Below are 18,098 nucleotides of genomic sequence, written 5' to 3'. Positions count from 1 at the left end.
AAAGCTAATGGTTTAATTTACTGGTCGTGTGTCTTTTTAAAAGAAATTCGTTTTGAAAATCAAAAGATTGCTATTTATTTTTATAAAATTAACCCAAGATCAACTGCATGTAATAGCATGGATCCCAATCATAATTATCAAAAGCTGAATTTTTCTCTCTATCTTTCCATCTATCTAGACTGAAAATGAGATTTTATAAAGACTTTTGTTACATATAGTCACTTTTACGTATTTTTTGTGCGATTAATTGATATGATTGGCCAAAATATTTATTTTATATTAAAAAAATAATGCAACAAATCATATTAATGAAATGCGAAAAGAAGTACTCAAAAGTAATAGAGAACTGTTACAAACACAAAGAGATTATACAAAAGGAAACTCACAAATTGACGTGGCTTCCTGAAATTCGTTAGATCTGCTTTGTAATAAAAGTAAATTTACCATCTGATGCCAATTCTATATTGCCACAATACTATAAACCCTTTTCCAAACAAGGTTTACAATATCAAAATATTATTATTATTAAATATATAATATATAATTATTTTGATAATATTTCTAAAAAGTATAAATTGTCTTAGACCTTTGGGTCCTCACCGTCCTTCTCCACCTGATCTGAAGTATAAATTGGTCATAAACATAAATGGCCCATCATACACAAGGTTTATGGGGCCCAAAACAGGGCAATGTACATAAAAAGGCACAGAGATGCAGTATCTCACCGTCAGACTTTGTGATTAAACAAGAATAGTTGTTTATTACCATTATTTTTTGACAGTTGCTTTCGGGCTGTTGGTTTCAGACTGCTCAAGTTGGTCCTACTCTCACACAAAATCAAGCTTTCCCCTGGCTCTGGAGAGGAATGACCAATCTGGGCACCAAACATTCTTAAATGATGGACAGACTTTAAATGACCAATCTGGGCAGTACTTATCTGAACTGCAGCCAAAGATGGCTCCTTTTCAAGCTACGAAATGGAGCTTGGCCCAATTCAAGATTTTGATGAAACAATTCTCGATTACTATGGATTATTAAGCTACAACCGAAGTATCGATAGAAAATCAGGTAAAAGATGTTAGGATTGCACTCGGTGCTCATCTAGCTCTGGTCTTTGTTTTAAAGCAAATACAGAAGACGAACTTGGGGACAGTTGAAAAGAGTTTTGAGGCAAGACAATAAAGATTTCAGATTGAACCAAAACACTGACAAAAAAGGGAAACAAAAAGAGAAGCATAAGCCAGCTAAAAGGTGAGATTGGCTTTGTGTGAGTCTATAATCTCACCATTTTTGTTTTTTTGTTTTTTTTACAGTGTGACCACATAAATATCAAAAGAAAACTCTCCTGCACAAGACAATGCAATCTATAATCTTAGAGGTTTTTTCTTTTCTTTTTTTTTTTTTTTTAAAATAAACGATTCCCACTGGGAATGAATTCGAAACTATGCACATTCAGACAGCTCAGCTACTAATATCTAGAGAACCAAAGCAGTTTTGACTATTCATGTTAAATGCATGACGAATGGCGAAGTTAAAATGGTTTCACATCAAGATGCCAAAAAAAAACAGTACAAGTATCTCCCGGAACAGGTACAAGTATCTACATAATCTTAGAGTTAGCTTGAACAAAATTCATCATAAGCTAAAGCAATAGAAAGAGGAACAGGTACAGAGGCAAGGCAAGTCCACGTAATATGTAGATATACACAATTTGATGCATTGCATGAGAGTAGCGCTATGATATAAATGAACCGTATAAAAAGAGCTGTATTACTTGTCTTGAAGTTCATACAAAGATTTAGCAGAAAATTCCAAGTAAATTACCAAAAGATTAAATCAACAACACATGCTTAAATGTCTTCAACATACACCAATGGCTCGTGAAAGTCATGCCTCTCATGTCCTAAAACCAACTCCACCTCCTCCCAGACCTTTAAAAAAAAACAATAGAGAGAGAACCAAAATGCTCCCAACTCAACCATTCAATCCCAAATTAACCTACAATGCAGTTAAACCCCCTGCAAACCCACAACCATATCACGAACAACACCGAGCACACTAACAGTCCATCAACAACACCACCCACACATGTTTCCTCCAAATTTGCTTTGACTTTTGCCCATCATTTGAGAAACCCTTTTGCACCGGCAGCATAAAATCCTTGTACAAGCCATTGATATCATCAAACCAATCCAATAAAATTAATCCAATAAAAAATTAAAAAAACCAAACTGAGGAATTTTATCAATGCAAAGACACTGACCTGGTGCCTAGTAAGCCTTCTAAGAATTGCCTTGGCTTTCTTGGGACGCAAATCGAGAGGCAGGTACATCTTCTTCTTTTAAACTTCCCTCAGAGCCTCCTTCTGCTTCTGCAAAATCACTGTCAACACATGTGCAATCAATAACCACATTTGAATTGCCCAAGTTTTGAGAGCGCCTTTTGTGTTGTGGATGCTTGTTGAATTCCAAGTTGATGTCTTCATCATCTCGGCGTCTCTTAGAAAGTAGGATACCATTCAATGAATCTACTGAGCACTCCCCAACTGTTAAGCTCTCATTCTCTTCATGCTTATAAATTATGTGAACTCCACAACTTTTAAAGTTCGGTTCGTCATCGCCCTCAAATGTAAACCTTAGATTGTCTCCTGTTGGGTACTGTAGCCATTCCTCGATAGATTCCTTAAATGTGTAGTTTAGATATACATGCTCACAGTCTTTATCATCGTAGTACTTAGATATGCTTAAATATGTTTCTACAAGCCTGCTTCCATTTATAGAAACATAAATATCGGCCTCTGCACCTGATCCATACGGGACTTCTCCAAAAACAGCACAAAAAACAATTCCTATGATTTTATCCAAATACAAGGGCCCACTAATATCCAATTCACAGGAATGACTATTTGAAGTCTCCTTAGTATGGCTAAACCAATCTGGAATCTTATTCCCTGGAAATATAATATCACATGAATGGTTCTGAATATGTTCCTGTTAAACATATATCACATATTTTCACATATAAGCACAAGGCAATCCGCAGACACAAACACCTGCAAAAAAACACCGAGAGAAGTACTAGAGGCATACCTCAACAAATGAAGGATTTGGTGCCTGACTCCCTATATTTTCATCCAATTTAGGGCAAATGGACAACCCAATATGGCTTAGCTTTTGTAAGCCACATGATGTATAGAATTGAAATTTCGTTGATACTTCTGGGCATCTTTCCAAGGAGCAACATCCATCTGCCAATAGACATTCTATATTTGGTGGAAGATGTAGAATTTCTTGAAGGTTGTCGCAATCCATCATTCTGAGAACCCTCAATTCAACAAAGCTTTTGGTACTCGGAGGAAGCCTGACAATACCACTTTGACATAGATCTAACTCTTGCAAAGTGGATGAGCAATCATTTGAGAAGCTAGCATAAAACCAAGTATCCAACATCGGATACTCATCAGAGTATGTTGCTAGGTGCAAACATTGAAGCCCAGTAAGGTACCCAATGAATGAATGTATTTCATCTATTGCAAGATTTGGATCACCAGTGAGAGAAAGACTCTTTAGATGTTGCAAGTGAGGAATTTTGTTTAGGAGATGCACCAGGTCCTTGACACTTCCATATAGATATAACCCTTTAATCCCATCGAAGCATCCATCAATGTTTGAAACCCAAGGATGGTGTCTAAGTATTATGGAATAGTCACTGAGACAAGGCTCATTTTGATTTTGCAACTGATGAACGCATCGTTTCAGAGATAACGAATTAAGAAGAGGAGTGAGGTACCCAATACTGGATGAAGGCCATTCTTTAATTGGAGTGCCCATCAAATCAATGGACAATAAACGTTCCATTTTACACTCGATTTGGGGAAAGTTTTGAAGTTTTGAGCATCTCATAAGATTAAGGTCTTCTAGAGATCTTAACTTGAGACGCCTTGGAAAACTCTTCAGCTTAGGGCAATAATCAAGAACCAAACCAACAAGCTTATCAAGTAATCCAACAGAATCATGAATTTCAACTACATTTTCACACGACTCAATATACAATTTCTCTAAATTTGAGCAACTTGAAAGATCCGGAATTCTGGTTAAGAACTTACACATATAAAATCTCATTATCGTCAAGTTCTGTTGAAAAACAACAAATATGTATATTAGACCTGAGGAAGTTCAGGACATATGAGTTTAAAGAAGGAAATATCGACAGTAATAATTGTACCTTAAATTGGCAGCCACCAATGATCTTGTTGATGCAACCTGCCTGCATTTTAAAAACAGCCAGCTTCTCTCCACGAAAATTGGATGGGAAATCTTGTAAATGACAGTTTGACCAATTAAGCACTCTTAATTCATTGGAAAGATAATTAAATTCTCCAGAAAAGCGTGCATTATGGCTTATAAATATCCTGAGTCTTTTCATCTCCTTAAACGAATTGGGACTCAGGCGTATCGTGTCATGAACATGACCATCAGGAAGATCTACTTTTATCCCCTCAACGTTATTTGTTCCCTAATGAGATAATTCACAAGAGTGCAAGTAAAATCAGATCATTAAAGAAATATCACATTATCTATCGATACATATGATATTTTATTTAATATGCAGTTCTTTGTCATTTGTTATGAAAAGAAATTCAAAACTTTTCATATAAGTTTCACCAGTAAAAAGTGTTCAATTGAAAGAGCTTTTAATATAAGAACTTACAGTATTTTCCTCTAGTACATAGCGAATATCTTCATAAAACCATAATCTACTACGTGCGCCTGGTTCTTTGGGTGATTCCTTTCGAACAATTTCTCTGCCCATGTCTTGTAGCAAGTCATGCATCCAAATCTTATCAATAACAGTGATAAGACACTTGTCTATAAGCTTCTGGATACCACAATTAGGATGGAAATGACAACTCTCAAATATTTTATAGACATCAGCTGAAGGTTCTCCTTTGAAGAAACATGCAATATCAAGAAACATGTCCTTCTCATGTTCTTCCAGCCCATCATAACTTACTTCAAGTACACTCTGAATATCTTTGTTGGGTATTTGTTTATATTTATCCAATGCACTTTCCCATTGACCAATGGTTTGATCTTTTAGAGTTGAACCCAGCACTGTTAAAGCTAGTGGAAGACCTTGAGCATATTGCATTACTTGTTCAAAGACTTTTGCATAACTGTCAAGTGGTTTGTCTTTCTCAAAAGCATGCAAGCTGAGGAGCTTACGAGCTTCATTGTCTGCTAAAATCTTCAACTCGTATTTTGAATCAACTTTAGAAATATTTAATAAATGTTGATCTCTCGTTGTTACAATGATTCTACTTCCTAGACCAAACCATTTAGGATCTCCAGCTAATGTTTCTAGTTGTTTCAACTCATCCACATCATCTAGAATTAGGAGAACCCTTTTAGAGTGAAGTCTATGACTAATCACATTCACGCCTTCGTCAAAATCACAAACATCCAATTTTCCTCCCAAGATATCTTTAAGAAGCTTATTTTGTAGCCGAATCAACCCTTTTTTTTGTTTTGAAGTTTCTCTAATGTTTTTCAAGAAACAACTTCTTTCAAATCTATTAGAAATCCTATTATAGATATCTTTTGAAATAGTTGTCTTACCAATCCCACCAGTTCCGAATATCCCTACCATGCATATAATATCATTTCTTTCCATACTTAAACGCTGATAAATATCTTGTACACGAGACTCTATTCCAATCGGATACTTAGCAACATTAAGAGATAGATGATTTTTCATTATCGACTCCACCCATGTAATGATGTCCCGAATAAAATCTGATTCATTCCTATCAATACAAAAGACAGGAAATTTAAAGAGTTAAAGACTTTTAATGTAATACACACATAAAGATGGCTAAGTTACAATCTATTTTTTTTTTTCCTTTTTTTCTCCATTACAAAATGACATTAGTAGATAACCATGTCAAAGATAGGCTTTATTCTTCGTCATGGTCTTTTCAAACTACATTTTTCGTTCGTTATATGAATTATTAAACATTTTAACTTCTTTCTTATTCTATTCTCGAATTTATCCCTTCCTTAAATTCTTAATTATGAAACTTAAAACTAATAGTATTTTTCAGTCTTTATATCTCTAAACAAATTGATGTTTAAAACCTTTGCTTATTCTTTATATAACCCAAAAATAAACAATTCAGGACTTTTTTCTTAATTCTACGTGGCCAAAAGAAAAGGAAAAAAAAAAGCAGAGAGAAGATTTCGATTGATTTGTATTTTTTTCATGTTCTTCTGTTCTCTTTTTCCTATAAACTTCGTACACGAAACTCTATTCCAACTGGATCCTTAATAACATATTTAAGTGTAGGCTTCATGATTGAGTCCACCCATTTACCGATAGTCTGAATAAACTTTGCTTCATTGCTATCAATATAAAAGACAAAAGAAATTTAAAGAGTTTAGACTTTTCACTGTAATACGTACACACATAAAGATGATTTACTCACAGTATCATTTTTTCTTTTTCTCTCCATTACAAAATGATAGTAGTAGATTACCATGTCAAAGATAGTCTTTCTTCTTCCTCGTGCTCTTCTCTGACTTACATTTTTCATTCTTTATATGAATTGGTAAACATTTTACTACTTTTTTGTTCCATTCACGTTCTTCTGTTCTGTTTCTCCTATAAACTTCATGTGAAATTAATATGGTAGTACGATATTAAATCCCTCAGTAAGATCAAAAGATTTCTAATTTAAGTATGATATGCATGCATAAAACTCAATGCTGAAAAAACTGATAAATATCAAATAGTTATGCATGGCATGCATGCACCATATGATCTTCATCAATTAATTTGCAAACTCTCAGATCCAGGATTTGTCTAAATTTTCCTCATAAACTTCTCTTGAACATCATATATAAACATATATATATATATATATATATATATATAAGCACAACTCATTAAAATTACCTGTCTCCTAATTCGAATCCGGACAAATTGGCTACTTTTTCTAAAGCTTCCTTCCACTTTGTAAGCTTTACTTTATCAGCCTTGAACTTATGCTCAACTCTAGCAAATGCTTCTCCAAAATTTCCTTTTTGATGTCGTACATCTGACGGAGGTACATCGTAAAACAGGGGTAAAACATGAATTTGTTTCACCGTTGCCTTACACTCAAGAATCTTCAATAGCTCATCTAAACACCATCTAGAATCTGAATAGTTCTTAGATAATACAATGATAGAAATCATTGATCCTTCAATTGCTTTGAAAAGTTCTGGCGAAATTTCCTCTCCTCTTTTGAGATTGTTGTCTATGTAAGTGTTGATTCCCCTTTGATGCAAAGCATGATAAAGATGAGAAATAAAGTTTTGGCGAACATCCTCACCTCTAAAACTCAAGAATACATCATGAGTCCACTTAGGAATTGAACAAGAAGAGAATGAGAGAGAGGAAGAAGCTCCTAATTGAAAAGCCATGGAAGAAGTGCCCATCCTGATCGATCTGATGTGTATGCGAGATTAGTATCACAAAGAGGTCCAATAATTATAGACCGAATACGTATTGCAAATAAATAATAATAGAGAAGTGGGTGATCAAACTTCTCGGCTACGTCATGTACCTACTCCAACATGAAGTACAAATTTAAATGAAGTTGCGTGGGAAGTTTCTTGGTCAAATGACATTATCAGCGTGGGGAAGTTGGGTGGGAAGTTTCTTGGTAAGCCAAATTGCAATACCCAAGCATTTAAAATCCTATCAGGCTAGCTTATTTTTTTTTTCCTCTAATTTTCTTTTATTAATGAAGCTTGCTGGCGTGCACACAGATGTTGTCAAGTACCTATATTATTTTTTTTTCCTCTAATTTTCTTTTATTAATGAAGCTTGCTGGCGTGCACACAGCACAATCACTTAATTTTTCAGACTAGTTGCCTAGAAATTGCTGATCATGATCATCGATTATTTTTTTAATTCACCAGTTCATCTGACGAACTTGTTTTTTTTTTTTTTTAATGATGCACCGCAGCAGCACTATCAACCAGATCTCTTTTTTTTTTTTTTTTTTTTTTTGAAGTAAAAAAGTATTTGTATTAATCAAGTAATCGTTTCAGAGTTATAACTTTTTTTATTCTCTATGCATTCGGCTATACAAGCTGGTGTTTCTTCCATCCATATAACCTCTGTGTCTAGCTTTAGAGTCTCCTTAGCTAAACTATGTGCAGCTCCATTTGAACTTCTATGTATGTACTGAATCTTCCACCCCTCCTGTTGCACTAACAATTTCTTCACATCCAACACAATGCTTCCATAGAATGGGAAATCTGGCATCTCCTCATTGACAGCTTTGACTATTGTCTGAGCATCACCTTCAAACCAGACTCGGCAGAAACCAAGATCTCTACACAATTCCAAGGCTTTCCAAAGAGCTAAACATTCAGCCATAGCTGGAATTTGGACATGAGACCTCTGATCATAGCATGCAGTGAGAACCTCTCCCATTTCATCCCTTATAACAATCCCAAAGCTAGCTTTACCTTTTTTTTTATCAAGAGCTGCATCCCAGTTGACTTTCACACTCCCTGCAGTAGGTTTAACCCATCCATCTTGTCTCATAAGACCTCTATTAGGATTTGGGTGTTTTGCCACAACTTGGGCCATCTGAAATTTTTTGAGCTACTCTCTTGCTATATTGATAAGTTGCTTAGGTGGCATAAAACTGTTTTAAAAAACGAGCTGGTTCCTTCTTAGCTAGATCCTCCACATTACCACTGCTACTTCTTCCATTTCCTCAGTTGTTAGATTCTGTGCCATCTTCTCAATCAAGTCCATTAGGCTCTCTTCCATTATACTCCATTTCTGAACTCTAACACTTGATTCGGTCCACACATCAGAGGATGCCACACACTGCCACAAAGCATGCATAACTGACTCCTTATGCACTTTGCAAACTGGACATAGATCACTTTCCATGACTTTTTTTAAAACCAGGTTGCTTCTTGTGGCTACATAATTGTTCCCTGCTCTCCATAAGAAAAGCTTAACTTTCTCTGGCACATTCAGTTGCCAAATTTTGCCCCATCTCTGATCTGCATTGGCTTCTGTTGAAGACTCCCCGCACTATCAACCAGATCTCTTTTTAGAAGTAAGGACGTAGAGTCATTCTCCAACTATATCTAGCAAGTAGAACTCAGAATTACACGTAAAAGATAAATCATATTTACATTCATAGAATGTATAAGTGTAGCGTTTTTTTTTTTTTTGAAAAAAGTAAGTAATTAAATATGAGAATTAGATGAAAAATTTAATTTTTAAATAACAGATCCCACTCTTTTTAAAAATGAATGCATGGCGCTTACACAATCCATAATTATATATAACATTAGTCAATGTGTAATGACTACATCCATGGCCTTCTCTCTTCCAAGGAGACATCAAGGGTGCACAAAGTCTACACAAAATGGACTGCACCTAGTGAAACTGTTTTTCATTTTGTTTCCAAATAAACGATACTAGCACCTTTCAACATCAGTAGATCATTTTTTTCATTTTCACTAGATCAGATTTAGGGACTGTTACCAAACAATTAGATTGGGTGGGAGGTGAGATTTAGAGATCATGACGATTTACTATAGTCAATGAAAGCACCCATAAACCGTGTAACGTGTGTAGTGTGGATTCTTTGGGAATTAAAGTCTAATTGCATTATAAAATTAACAAGATATCAAATTAGAAAAATAACATTTATAATCATAAAGTGTGTAAGTGAGACTTGCATGACAGCCTATAAGTATATCTAGCACGCTACGTTCGGCCAATAATCCATGTTTTTCATTATAATTGAATTTGTTTGGCAACATAAAATAGGTTCCATGTTGTAGACTTTAGCCTTATCAAAATAGGTAACGGGCATGTTGTAGTATTATCAATACTATGCTTTGCTATAGTATTGATAATACTATAGTCAATGAAAGCACCCGTAAACCATGTAACGTGTGTAGTGTGGATTTTTTGGGAATCAAAGTTTAATTGCATTATAAAATTAACAAGATATCAAATTAGAAAAATAATATTTATAATCTTAAAATGTGTAAGTGAGACTTGCATGACAGCCTATAAGTATATCTAGCACGCTAGGTTAGGCCAATAATCCGTGTTTTTCATTATAATTGAATTTGTTTGGTAGCATAAAATAGGTTCCATTTTAGGTAGACTTTAGCCCTATCAAAAATAGGTAACGGGCATGTTGTAGTATTATCAATACTATGCTTTAAAGATGACTCTTACCTTCACGCTAATTTGCACGAGATTTTCAGTCAAGCATGTCTATTATCAGTATTGCACCACAAAGGCATCTCAAAGATAACTCATATTCTATGAATATATAAAATAGATTTATAAAATCATCAAAAGAATTAAATAATCAATAATAAAAAAATAAGTAAAATAAGGCTACCCTTTTCAATCCTATAGATCTCATCATCAATGCCAATATTATCTAGTCCAATGGGCATATCACTAATCCATTTATGGGTGCAAACGAGGGCCTCCATGGTTGACGATGACAATGAACTTCAGAAAGTATCTAACACTCGACCTCTAGTCTTAAATGCCGACTCAGATGCAACCGTAGTGATAGGAATGGCTAGTACATCTCGGGCAATACAGGAAAGGATTAGATACTTGGTGGAATTAGCCTTCCATCAAATTAATATCTCAAATGCGGCACTAGGTGCCTTGACGTCTTCCATAAAATGTCGTTCAACCTTCAAATTACATGTTGAGTACTGTGGAGTCTGGTCCACACCGCTCGAGTGGAGACTTTGGCCGCTCGAGCGAAATCAGACAGAGTCAAACGCTCAATGTTAGCTCGACAGTGAGCTCGAGCAGGAGGCTTTGGCTCGAGCGGAGGCATTGGCCGCTCGAGCGAAGTCAGACAGAGTTGAACGCTCGATGTCAGCTCGACAGTAAGCTCGAGCAGGATGCGGAAGGGAAGTTCACTCGATGAGCGCTCGACACGCCGCTCGAGCGAATATGCATTTTTAGGGTTTTCTGCCGTTTAACTATATATATGATATTTTACATCATATGGCTACGGTTGATGTCTAAGTGAACACTGTGGACGTACAATGTTGAGATCCATCTTATAGTGTGATCTTCCTCAATAATAAAATCCTCTGCAGCTCCCTTGGACGTAGGCAATTTGCCAAACCACGTACATCTTGTGTCGTGTGTGTGATTGCGTGTGTGTTTTTCTCGTTCGATATTATCTTTCAATTCATTGTCATCGTTTTTCACAACAATTGGTATTAAGAGCCAAGGTTCAGGTCTGAGGAGAAACGATGGCTGGAGATGAATTGAAGGTATCGGGGATCGAGAAGTTTGATGGCACGGATTTTGGATACTGGAGGATGCAGATAGAGGACTACCTCTATGGGAAGAAACTTCATCTTCCACTATTGGGACAGCAACCGGAGAAGATGGATGATGCAAATTGGAACCTGTTGGATCGACAGGTTCTAGGGGTTATTCGATTAACCCTGTTGAGATCCGTTGCACACAACGTTATCAAGGAAAAGACGACTGCGGATCTCATGGCAGCTTTGTCAGGTATGTATAAAAAGCTGTCAGCGAATAACAAGGTATATTTGATGAAAAAGTTATTCAATTTGAAAATGGCAGATGGTACTTCTGTTGCACAACATCTGAATGATTTTAATACTATCACAAATCAATTGTCGTCCGTTGAAATTGAATTTGATGATGAGATACGTGCACTGATACTATTGGCTTCACTGCCAAATAGTTGGGAAGCCATGAGAATGGCTGTTAGTAATTCTGCTGGAAAATCTAAATTAAAATATGATGATATTCGTGATTTGATTTTGGCAGAAGAGGTGCGCAGGAAAGATTCAGGTGAGACCTCGGGTTTGAGTTCAGCCCTAAATGTTGATTCTCGAGGGAGATCACATGACAGGAACTCAAACAAAGGAAGATCAAAATCAAAGTACAGGGGCAAGAGCAAGTCGAGGCCTGGTCAGCAGGCAACTTGCTGGAATTGTGGCAAAGCTGGCCACATAAAGAAGAACTGCAAAAACCCTAAGAAGACGGAGAATAATAGTGCTAATGTGGTAACTAAAGAAGTACAGGATGCACTATTGCTTGCAGTTCATAGTCCAGTTGATGACTGGATACTGGATTCAGGGGCTTCCTTTCATACATCTTCCCACCGGGAGCTAATGCGGAACTATGTTGCAAGTGATTTTGGGAAGGTGTATTTGGCTGATGGTGAGGCTTTGAACGTAGTGGGGATGGGAGACATTGATATTGCACTCCCTGGCAAGAACAAATGGACCTTGCAAAAGGTCAGGCACATCCCTGAGTTGAAGAAGACCCTCATCTCTGTTGGGCAGCTCGATGACTGTGGTCATTCAGTGGTGTTCTCAGATAGCACCTGGAAGGTCACAAAAGGGGCATTGGTACTAGCTCGGGGTAAGAAAACTGGTACACTGTATATGACTACTGGTTTAATTGACACTATTGCTACTACCGTTGCAGAGAGCACAACAGATTTGTGGCACTGCAGGCTTGGCCATATGAGTCAGAAGGGTATGAAGGAACTTTTGTCTAGAGGCAAGCTACCAAAACTGAAGTCAGTTGATCTCAGTATGTGCGAGAGTTGTGTTATGGGGAAACAAAAGAAGGTCAGCTTCTTGAAAAGTGGCAGGACGCCAAAGACAGGAAGACTTGATCTTGTGCACGCAGATGTGTGGGGTCCTTCCCCAGTGGCATCTCTTGGAGGTTCTCGCTACTATGTTACGTTCATTGATGACCATAGTAGGAAGGTATGTGTTTATTTTTTGAAGCATAAATCTGACGTATTTAATGTTTTCAAAATTTGGAAAGCCATGGTTGAGACAGAGACAGGCCTGAAACTGAAATGTTTGAGGTCTGACAATGGTGGTGAGTATGTTGATGGCGGGTTCAAGGAGTATTGTGCAGCTCTGGGTATCAGAATGGAGAAGACCATCCCCGGGACACCACAGCAAAATGGAGTTGCTGAGCGTATGAACAGAACCATTAATGAGCGTGCTAGAAGCATGAGGTTGCATGCTGGACTACCACCCACTTTCTGGGCAGATGCAGTCAGTACTGCCGTTTATTTGATAAACAGAGGGCCATCAGTTCTACTGGATTGTGAATTGCCTGAGGAGGCTTAGAGCGGGAAAGAGGTTAAATTTTCTCACCTTAAAACTTTTGGTTGTCTGTCTTATGTGCTTGTTGATTCTGATGCTCGTAGTAAGCTGGAGGCTAAGTCAAAGAAATGTTATTTCATTGGCTATGGAGACGAGGCATTTGGCTATCGTTTCTGGGATGATCAGGGTCGGAAGATCATAAGAAGCAAGAATGTGATTTTCAATGAGAAAATGATGTACAAAGATAAGTCTAGTACAGCTTCTGTAGTAGCTCCTCAGGAGTCCGAGTTTGTAGGATTGGATGACCTACCAGAGGTCACAGTGCAGTGTAGAGATGTGAGTGACGGGGAGAGTGGGTCCAGTGCACCCATTCCTATTATTCCGCAGGCAGTTTCAGAACCGTCCACTCCTACAGTTGCAATTCGCAGGTCAGTTAGGACTATACGTCCTCCACAGCGTTTCTCACCTAGTTTGAATTACATTTTGTTGACAGATGGTAGAGAACCGCAGAGTTACGAAGAAACCTTGCAAGATGAAAATTCTAGCAAGTGGGAGCTGGCCATGAAGGATAAGATGGATTCCCTGTTAGGGAATCAGACATGGGAGTTGACAGAACTTCCATAAGGGAAGAAGGCATTACATAACAAGTGGGTGTACCGGGTGAAAACTGAGCATGATGGCAGTAAGAGGTACAAGGCTAGACTTGTTGTAAAAGGCTTTCAGCAGAAGCAGGGTATTGATTACTCTGAGATCTTTTCTCCTGTGGTGAAGATCACAACCATCAGGATGGTACTGGCTATGGTTGCTACTGAAGATCTATTTCTTGAGCAGTTAGATGTGAAGACAGCTTTTCTTCATGGAGACCTTGAAGAAGACATCTACATGCACCAGCCTGAGGGGTTTGTGGTACAGGGAAAGGAATGTTCAGTTTGTAGACTGAAGAAGAGCTTGTATGGTCTGAAGCAAGCTCCTAGACAGTGGTATAAGAAATTTGACAATTTCATGCACAGTGTAGGGTACATTAGATGTCAGGCAGATCACTGTTGCTATGTCAGGCACTTTGACAATTCTTACATTATTTTGTTGTTGTATGTGGATGACATGCTTATTGCAGGGGCTAGTATTGATGAGATCAATGATCTAAAGAAGCAGATGTCAGAGCACTTTGCAATGAAAGATTTGGGAGCTGCAAAGCAAATCCTTGGCATGAGAATTGTCAGAGATAGAGTCAGAGGTACACTGAGACTCTCACAGGCTGAGTATGTGAAAAAGGTACTCAGTAGGTTCAATATGGACAAGGCCAAACCAGTTGGCACACCCTTGGGCAATCACTTCAGACTCAGCAAGAATCAGTCACCAGAGTCAGAGGAGGAACAAGATTACATGAGTAAGGTTCCTTATGCCTCAGCTATTGGTTCACTTATGTATGCTATGATTTGCACAAGACCGGATATTGCCCATGCAGTGAGAGGTGTGAGTAGATACATGAGTAACCCAGGAAAGCAACATTGGGAAGCAGTGAAGTGGATTTTGAGGTACCTAAAGGGTTCCTCAGAAACCTGTTTGTGTTTCTCTGGAGAGAGCTTGGAGGTGCAGGGCTATGTTGATACTGATTTAGCTGGAGATATTGATAGTAGAAAGAGTACCACGGGCTTTGTTTATACACTTGGTGGTACTGCAGTGTCATGGGGTTCTAATCTACAGAAGATAGTTTCTTTGTCTACAACAGAAGCTGAGTATATTGCAGTGTCAGAGGCTGCAAAAGAGATGGTATGGCTACAAGGCTTCTTGGAGGAATTGGGTAAGAAGAATCAGAAAGGCACTCTCTACAGTGATAGTCAGAGTGCCATATTCCTTGCCAAGAATCTAGCATTCCATTCCAGGACCAAGCACATTCAGATCAGGTATCACTTCATACGATCATTGTTAGATGACGAACATTTGTTACTTGAGAAGATTTGTGGAAGCAAGAACCCTGCTGATATGTTGACAAAGGGTGTTACGCTTGAGAAACTGAAGTTGTGCGCAACTTCAGTTGGTCTTCTAGCATGAAGACAAGAGCAGTGAGTTGCAGAAGTGGAGGATATCATGTTTGAGGAAGACGGCGATACAGCGAGTGTACCAGTCTCCAAGTGGGAGAATTGTTGAGTACTGTGGAGTCTGGTCCACACCGCTCAAGCGGAGACTTTAGCCGCTCGAGCGAAATCAGGCAGAGTCGAACGCTCAATATTAGCTCGACAGTGAGCTCGAGCAGGAGGCTTTGGCTCGAGTAGAGGCATTGGCCGCTCGAGCGAAGTCAGGCAGAGTTGAACGCTCGATGTCAGCTCGACAGTGAGCTCGAGCAGGATGCGGAAGGGAAGTTCGCTCGACGAGCGCTCGACACGCCGCTCGAGCAAACATGCATTTTTAGGGTTTTCCGCCGTTTAACTATATATATGATATTTTACATCATATGGCCGTACGGTTGATGTCTGAGTGAACACTGTGGACGTACAGTGTTGAGATCTATCTTGTAGTGTGATATTCCTCAATAATAAAATCCTTTGCAGCTCCCGTAGACGTAGGCAATTTGCCGAACCACGTACATCTTGTGTCGTGTGTGTGATTGCGTGTGTGTTTTTCTCGTTCGATATTATCTTTCAATTCATTGTCATCGTTTTTCACAACATTACACCCCATAATATTCTCCGATGCAACAAGCTGATGATACTCATTCATAACGTCGTAATTCTAACGGCGTTGACGTAATGCTCCATCTGGGCTAAGGTCATCACAGGGAGGTGTCGGAGTCAAGTGTGAGGTACCCAATGTAGATGAAGGCTGGCCACTATTTTTGTAGTGGTTGTATAAGTCATCGAGATTAGTTTTAAGCATTGTAATAAACGACTTAGCCTTCATTGCCCCGAGGACGGAATTTATCCATTATTCTATCACGGCCAGCTTATATCGAGGGTCAAGGATCATAGTCACAAAGAGTAATCTATTTATCTTCTCAACTTGCCCCCAATATTTATTATATTTGGTAAGCATCATTTAAGCCATACCAGATAATAGTCTAGGGTCATCACAATCGTCTTCCAAGTGGTGGTGCAGCGCCGAGATCTAACTGAACCACAAGTTTGCATTCGTATATGTGGATCCAGATATCTACACAGTAATGTCATAAAAAATCTGTAAAAATGTGACAAAAAATCTCACACTCGTCCAATCATGTGTGTCTGGTGGACCGAGCCCCTTTCCTGTAAGCTCCAGCAAAGCATACTTAAGGCCCCCATCCTCCACCTCCATCTGCTCAAACACTTTTTGGTACTTCTATGTCACATCCAACATCATGTATGTAGAATTCCATTGAGTCGAAACGTCCAAGCACAGTGTCCATGAATGTTTTATCCCAAGCTGTTCTTTTATTGTCCTGAACTTTTTAAGTCTTTGGGAGGAAGCCCTCACATATCGTACAATGTTGTGGACTTTTGTAATGGAATCGTCAACCTCTTTTAACCCCTCAGTAACAATCAGGTTGATTATATAAGCACAACATCGAATATAGATAAACTCATGGCCCCGAATAACATCATCTCTCACCCTCGTATTCTGCTTAAACCAGTCAATTGCAGTATCATTGACACTGGCATTATCAACTGTAATGCATAAAACTTTTTGAATTCTCCAATCCCTCAAGCAATCATCCATCTCCACCCCAATGGATGCACCCTTATGATCAGTGATTTCTTTGAATCCAATAATCCGTTTTTGTAACTTCCATTTGTTGTCAATGTAGTGTGTTATGATACACATGTAAGAAACGTTTTGTATAGACGTCCATATGTCAGACGTAAATGAGACTCTTTGGCCAGTGGTTACAAACATCTTTCAAATCTTAGCCTTGTCTTTTAAATGCCTTTTCATATAATCTCACATCACTATATACCATGATGGCAATGGGAATCGTGGCTTAAGCAGCTTGATAAACTTTTCCTTTTTTGTTGACTGTAGTAAAAGACATCTCATCTTTAATTATCATCTCTGCAAATGCATCTCTCAACATCTTCTCAATGTATTGAGGGATTACAATTTTCTTAAGTTGCGTACCATCAGTCGCCGTAGAAGTTTCGTAATAAGCTTAATCTGATCTTTGGCCGCCAATTCTTTCGCTATCTTATATCTCTAACAACCATTAAGATGTGATATCAAACAAGCGGTGATTGTTTCTTTGAATGACATCCAACTTGTGTACCATAATGGTTGCAACTTGCTTGCAGTTTCAAGGGATTACCGTCAACCTTGGTGAAATGTTTCCACATCCGCAACCTTTTTTTATTTGATCGTAGTTGTGGTGAACTCAAGGATGGAGGTGCTACATCCGGCTCATCCCCAATAACCATCTCCTCCTCCTCATTAAATGTATCATCATCTTCTATGTCTACTGGGAGTGGGAATCGATTACTTGCACACGAAGTTTGTGTTCTAGAAATGGGTCTAGATCTCGGTGCTGGGGACAGAATTGTTGCATCATGATCTTGTTCTAGAGTCCCATATAGTTGCGCATCCATACCTTGAAATCTGACACATATATATAAACATCAATACATAATTCTCAAATATATATATATAATCTTTTTTTCTTCCAATATATATATAATTATGTGTATATACTTAGTGCATAGACTGAACTGCCAAAGGAATGAAAACATAGAGTCGTTTATAATTCCCAAATATATATATAATTATGTATATATATTCTTCTACACATAGATCACTCATCAATGGAACGAAAACATGCAAGCAAGCAATCAGCTAGGAATTATAACCAATTCATTTACATATTCAAACATATGGGCAGTGCTTAAAAAATACCTGTTTAACTTTTTATTTTCATATAGGCAAATTGATACATGTTGATAAGAATAACATGTAGGGAGA

The 18,098-nt window shown here is 38.0% G+C and overlaps 2 protein-coding genes across 4 annotated transcripts; both read right to left on the bottom strand.

Moving 5' to 3' along the window:
- Window positions 1-1,738: 1,738 nt before the first annotated feature.
- Window positions 1,739-7,513, bottom strand: LOC122295701 (TMV resistance protein N-like). 3 transcript variants are annotated; one of them, XM_043104789.1, is made up of 6 exons: window positions 6,955-7,513; window positions 4,711-5,806; window positions 4,225-4,515; window positions 3,090-4,133; window positions 2,264-2,990; window positions 1,739-2,160 (listed from the first exon to the last, which is right to left on the bottom strand). In XM_043104789.1, the coding sequence occupies exons 1-5, from the start codon at window positions 7,476-7,478 to the stop codon at window positions 2,283-2,285; spliced, it is 3,663 nt and encodes a 1,220-aa protein (XP_042960723.1). In that variant the 5' UTR covers window positions 7,479-7,513; the 3' UTR covers window positions 1,739-2,160; window positions 2,264-2,282. The 3 variants fall into 3 exon arrangements, with proteins under 3 accessions (XP_042960723.1, XP_042960724.1, XP_042960722.1); XM_043104790.1 differs by having other exon boundaries at window positions 1,739-2,136; XM_043104788.1 differs by having other exon boundaries at window positions 1,739-2,990.
- Window positions 7,514-8,079: 566 nt separating this feature from the next.
- Window positions 8,080-8,643, bottom strand: LOC122296880. The gene has a single exon (XM_043106676.1). It carries the CDS (start codon window positions 8,641-8,643, stop codon window positions 8,080-8,082), a length of 564 nt encoding a protein of 187 aa, XP_042962610.1.
- Window positions 8,644-18,098: the final 9,455 nt, after the last annotated feature.

Source organism: Carya illinoinensis, chromosome 15 (genome assembly GCF_018687715.1).
Source record: "Carya illinoinensis cultivar Pawnee chromosome 15, C.illinoinensisPawnee_v1, whole genome shotgun sequence".
Classification (NCBI taxonomy): Eukaryota; Viridiplantae; Streptophyta; class Magnoliopsida; order Fagales; family Juglandaceae; genus Carya; species Carya illinoinensis.
This window is presented reverse-complemented; position numbering and strand designations above follow the sequence as displayed.